This window comes from Oncorhynchus clarkii, chromosome 2, assembly GCF_045791955.1.
Source record: "Oncorhynchus clarkii lewisi isolate Uvic-CL-2024 chromosome 2, UVic_Ocla_1.0, whole genome shotgun sequence".
NCBI classification, from domain to species: Eukaryota; Metazoa; Chordata; class Actinopteri; order Salmoniformes; family Salmonidae; genus Oncorhynchus; species Oncorhynchus clarkii.
The window spans coordinates 14,765,748-14,771,747 of NC_092148.1; the positions used below are offsets into that span (position 1 = coordinate 14,765,748).

Consider the following 6,000-nt stretch of genomic DNA (forward strand, 5'->3'; position numbering starts at 1 on the left):
TTATGGTTTTGCTTGTAATCTTAATGACTGGGGAGTTTTTCAGAATAAAAAAAATAAACGGAATATACTGTAGCAAAGCACAGGCAAAATCCTAGTGGAAAACCTGGTTCATTCTAGGGATGGGCATTTAAACTTTTTTTTGACTGTTCAAGTACTTTATTTTTTGAGTACTCCAGTAAATGTGTGTTTTATCAATATGCCAACAGTGAGCAACAAGGCCTATTTTATCATAACCATTACAGATAACAAATCCAAATTGCTAAATTTGTTATGTTTGTTTTTAGCTACATTATATATATATATATATATATATATAATGTAGCTAAAAACAAACATAACAAATAAATATCCTGTAACTCCTAACTGCCACGATATGTCACAATAGGAATTATTTTCCTCGTAAAGGTGAAAACAGACAAATGCTAAACTACCGGCAACCTACTGTTGCCTGTCATGGTTGTGCTACTCTCCTCTTTGCGTTCACTATATATAATACACACACACACAGTTGAAGTCAGAAGTTTACATACACTTAGGTTGGAGTCATTAAAACTCCTTTTTTCAACCACTCCACAAATTTCTTGTTAACAAACTACAGTTTTGGCAAGTTGGTTAGGACATCTACTTTGTGCAATTGTTTTCCGACAATTGTTTACAGACAGATTATTTAACTTATAATTCACAGTATTACAATTCCAGTGGGTCAGAAGTTTACATACACTAAGTTGACTGTGCCTTCAAACAGCTTGGAAAATTCCAGAAAATGATGTCATGGCTTTAGAAGCTTCTGATGGGCTAATTGACGTCATTGACGGCAGTAATCGTTTAGGCAGGTTACCTTCACTTATTTGGGCACAGGGACTATGGTGGTCTGCTTGAAACATGTAGGTATTGCAGACTCAGTCAGGGAGTGGTTGAAAATGTCAGTGAAGACACTTGCCAGTTGGTCCGCGCATGCTTTGAGTACACGCCCTGGTAATCCGTCTGGCCCTGTGGCTTTGTGAATGTTGACCTGTTTAAAGGTCTTGCACACATCTGCTACCGAGAGCATTATCACACAGTCGTCCAGAACAGCTGGTGCTCTCATGCATGCTTCAGTGTTGGTTGCCTCGAAGCGAGCATAAAAGGCATTTAGCTTGTCTGGTATCTCGCGTCACTGCGCAGCTCGCGGCTGCGTTTCCCTTTGTAGTCCGTAATAGTTTTCAAGCCCTGCCAATGAAAGCTCTTACAATATTCGATGATGACATTTCAACACCAAGTCAGAACATTAGGTAACGTTATGAGGGGGAAAGGGACCAAAATATTTAGGTGTGAGGCACATGGGATACCAACAGCTTACTACACAGCATACACTTAGTATTACTTTCTTAGCTACAGTATACATATTTCCCAGGTATATTACATCAAATATCATATAGCAGCATGAAAGAGATTTTTGGACTCCGTTGTGCTGTGCTCACTTGAATAGGAAGGTGGCGTGGCGATCCTTCTTGTGGGCAAGTTTTGTCGTGAAACTTTGTCATCAAAGTCTGGCATTCTCTGGATTAATGTAGTATTTAGTGTAGATCGTTGACAAAAAATTGCAATTATATCCATTTTAATTCCACTTTGTAACACAACAAAATGTGGAAAAAGTCAAGGGGTGTGAATATGTGAAGGCACTGTATAGACATAGATACTATAATAGTAGGATCTTACTCTACACTAGTTCTACCTTATAGAAATAGATACTGTAATAGTATAATCTTACTCTACAGATACTGTACCTTATAGACATGGATACTGTAATAGTAATATCTTACTCTGCAGATACTGTACCTTATAGACATTGATACTGTAATAGTAGAATCTTACTCTACAGATACTGTACCTTATAGACATTGATACTGTAATAGTAGAATGTTACTCTACAGATACTGTACCTTATAGACATTGATACTGTAATAGTAGAATCTTACTCTACAGATACTGTACCTTATAGACATGGATACTGTAATAGTAGAATGTTACTCTACACTAGTTCTACCTTATAGACATAGATACTGTAATAGTAGAATCTTACTCTACAGATACTGTACCTTATAAACATGGATACTGTAATAGTAGAATGTTACTCTACACTAGTTATACCTTATAAACATGGATACTGTAATAGTAGAATCTTACTCTACAGATACTGTACCTTATAAACATGGATACTGTAATAGTAGAATCTTACTATACAGATACTGTACCTTATAGACATGGATACTGTAATAGTAGAATGTTACTCTACACTAGTTATACCTTATAGACATGGATACTGTAATAGTAGAATCTTACTCTACAGATACTGTACCTTATAAACATGGATACTGTAATAGTAGAATCTTACTCTACACTAGTTCTACCTTATAGACATGGATACTGTAATAGTAGGATCCTTTCATCTATTCTTCACTAGTTATTCCTTATACATGTGCCCCTCCCTCTCTCTTGCCATCCAGGTGGAGTGTGATATGTGTGGTCATTGCTGTATGACCCAGGAGGGTCTGGACCTCCATCGGCTGTCCCATACGGGTCAGACCCCCCTGCGCTGCCCCCTGTCCCCCTGCAGACGGCGCTTCGCCTCCAGCTCTGCCCTCGGGGAGCACATTGTGGCCCACTGCCAGGGGACTCTGGGGAAGGGCCGCGGCTCCAAGAGGTTCCACTGTCAGATCTGTGGGAAGGACTTTGCCTACACCTCCACCTTCAACGTCCACATGAGGATCCACACCGATGAGAGGCCCTTCGAGGTAAGGGGGTGGGGAGGTGGAGATGATTGATTGATTGTGTGTGTGTGGTGGGTTATCTACTGCGCACGACTGACGTTCGTTATGGTGTGTCTTGTTCTGAAGTGATTTAAAACACAGGCTACTACAAGGGATCAATTAGATTGTCAAATTTTTTAGCAGAAGCAGAAGAGGCCGTCTGGACAAGACTTTGGTCGTGGTTCTGCCTGTGGTTACTTTTATTATTGTTTCATTCACTTCTCACTTCCCCCCTGCTGCTCCCCCAATGGACATTCACCCTGCCCCACCCCCCAATGGAAATGGATCATTGTTACAGTTGTAAATATGTATACTAATACTAATAAACTCATCTAATCATCTCATCTAAAAAATACAAGCTGTGGTTGTGGTCACCCCTGTGTATTATGCCCGATGGTGTCCTCCCTCCCTCTACATTTCCTATGATTAATGAGTGGGGCTGAGTTAGAGCCTGCCATCTCCCTCTGTGTTACTATTCTGGGACCCAGCGCCACTGGGCACCGCCCGCAAAGGCAGGAAGGCCCTAAACACAAGACCAACCAGCCTCTGCTCATTGTGGCACAATTTTTTGGCAGAACAGCCCCAGGCTTCTATAGTTCAATAAAAATGTAATCCAAGCTGTAAAGTTATTGGTGAGAATGTCCCTGCCGATTCCCTCTGGTTCTACTAATGGTAGGCGTTGTCTCTGTGGTCATTCAGTATGGCAGACAGGCAGGTAACACTGCTGTGTGGAAAAAGATGAATGTCCTGCAGTAGTAGTGCAGCTCTGTTCTGTCAGCTTCTTTTTTTTCTGTTCAGTCCCCTGTGTCCCTCTTTCTGTTCTTTATCTCTATCTACCATTGTCCTCTGCCCTCCCTAGATCTCTCTCTCTCTCTCTTCTCACACATTATTTTTCTACCCCTCCTATTCTTCTGCCTCTTCAGCCAGAAGTGCTGTGTCTACAAATTTGAGGAAGTGTTTCAGAAAATATTTTTTCATAACAGTTTTCAATATAATTTTAATGTCCGCTCTTCTCCTCTTGTCCTTGTTCTCTCGTTATGTTTTCCGATCCTACCCATCCTTCTCCCTGCCACTCTTCTTCCTCTTATTCAACTTCTCCTCCCTCTTTCTTTCCGTTCACTCTCTGCCTCTCTTCACTCTCTCCTCTTGCCCTCCTCCCACTCTCTGCCCTGTCTGTCCCCCACATGTCCCCTCCTCCTCCTCTCTCAGTGTTCTACGTGTGGGAAGCGTTTCCGCCAGCTGCCCCACCTCAAGGACCATGAGCGTATCCACAGCGGCCTGCGGCCCTTCTGCTGCTGGGTGTGTGGTAAAGCCTTCAGTGTGGCCGGCCGTCTTACTGAGCACGCCCGCATCCACAGCGGAGAGACGCCCTACACCTGCCACCGCTGCCCCTCAGCCTTCCGCTCACGCTCCAACCTCGACAAACACATCCGTCTCCACGACGACGGAACGGGTGGAACCACGACCAACGACGTAGAGGCGGAAGGGGCGAGGGTGCTCTTGTCTACAGGGACGGGATTGGGTGGCGAGGGGGAGTCGGCGGTGCAGACCATTCTGCTGGTCCAGGCGGATGGAACCACAGAGGGGGTGATGGTGCCGGCCGTGCCCGTTTCAGAGCAGTCCTCTGGGGCTATGTTCTCTGGGCAGGCTGGGTCCTCCCAGGTGGTGTTCTTGGGTGGTCAGGCCATCTCTGTCCCCTCCCTATCAGCCATCATGGAGGGACATGAGATCCCCTCGGTCACTGTGGTAGATCGACAGGACGTACCACACACCATAGAGTTCATCCTAGAGGAGACCATCTCATAGAGGGGACTGTAGAGGAGGAAGAGGGTAGAAAGGAGAGGGTTTGTGATAGAATGTATTAGAGACTGAGACAGAGTTAGACTGAAAGATGGTAGGATTTTCAGTTAGTCAAGGTGAAATAAAAAATTAATAAATAGTGTTGAGTTAAATCAAGATGTATAGTTTTTACTGTTTCCTCAGTGCCGGGGCTATTCTTGTTAAATGGACCCAAATATTGTTTCATTTACTTGAATGATCTACATATGAATTGATTTTGACAGAGTTTAGTGAAGGATCGGATGTGTCGCCCTTAAGCTTTGAGAGGTGCTTCTTAGTTTGGAAGAGCAGAATGTTGAAATCGTACAGTGAAGCCAGTGAAGCAAGCAGCAGTTGTATGGTAAAGCATTTATCCTGTTTACAATGAGAAGTTGAAAGAAAAGCTGATTGTAAAAGTATTCCCAGAGTGTGTACCGTTAATATTATGAGTTTTATCAGTGAGTTTTATCAGGGTTGGACTTGAGTCGCCCATAAAATGTCCTCTGTTTTCTTTTTAATAAAAGGCTTCAGCTTTCACCGTTTCTCCAATGCTTCTATCATTTTATAAGGAGAATTACACATGGTCCTCACCATGAAATATCTCACACATCAGATAGGATGGCCTTTATGGGCCCCACTGTAATCTCACACATCAGATAGGATGGCCTTTATGGGCCCCACTGTAATCTCACACATCAGATAGGATGGCCTGTATGGGCCCCACTGTAATCTCACACATCAGATAGGATGGCCTTTATGGGCCCCACTGTAATCTCACACATCAGATAGGATGGCCTTTATGGGCCTCACTGTAAATCCACAATGCTCTCGCTTGACATCATCAATATGGACTTTCTGACACAGGTACCCACCGAGTCACAGAAGCAGAGCTCAGGAGGGCAGCAATATGAGATATCCCCATACAAGTCATGTAATTACCCAGTATATTTGTTTCATTGTTTGTCACTGTGTGTTGACGTATATAGATTTAACAGTAATGTTAATATAATGTCTATGACATGAATAGATGAAGTTAATATTGTAATTCCGTATGATAAGGAAGGAGAGGATTTCTGATGATCTCAGCTGAATGAGGAAGTCCACGTCATATTGCTGTATCATTATGCTATAGTGGATAGCTAGATATCAAAAATAATGTTCTAATTTGTGTTTAAATGGAAAAAGGCTTGATGTGCCAGAACTTTTCCAGTGCTGCAGCAGCTCATAATCGTAATCTAAAGAACCGTTTATGACTGTTGAACACCCAGCGAATGCTGACTGGAGCGTTCTCACACACACACTCTGTCTTGATTTGTTTTCATGACATGAAATGACAAATGCTGGTGATTTTGTTGCAGACTGAGAGAGAAATTGCCTCCATTTTAGCATAGGA

General features: G+C 42.8%; 1 protein-coding gene across 3 annotated transcripts in view; it reads left to right on the forward strand.

Annotated features, from left to right (window-relative positions):
* Positions 1 to 5,144, forward strand: part of LOC139422432 (zinc finger protein 585A-like) — a 32,135-nt gene extending 26,991 nt beyond the window's left edge. For 2 of the 3 annotated variants that reach the window (XM_071173618.1, XM_071173623.1), the window contains exons 9-10: positions 2,487 to 2,774; positions 3,999 to 5,144. In XM_071173618.1, coding sequence (XP_071029719.1) covers positions 2,487 to 2,774; positions 3,999 to 4,595 — 885 coding nt within the window. In that variant the 3' untranslated portion in view covers positions 4,596 to 5,144. The remainder of the gene's footprint in view (positions 1 to 2,486; positions 2,775 to 3,998) is intronic. The other variant, XM_071173613.1, reaches the window with a different exon arrangement.
* Positions 5,145 to 6,000: the final 856 nt, after the last annotated feature.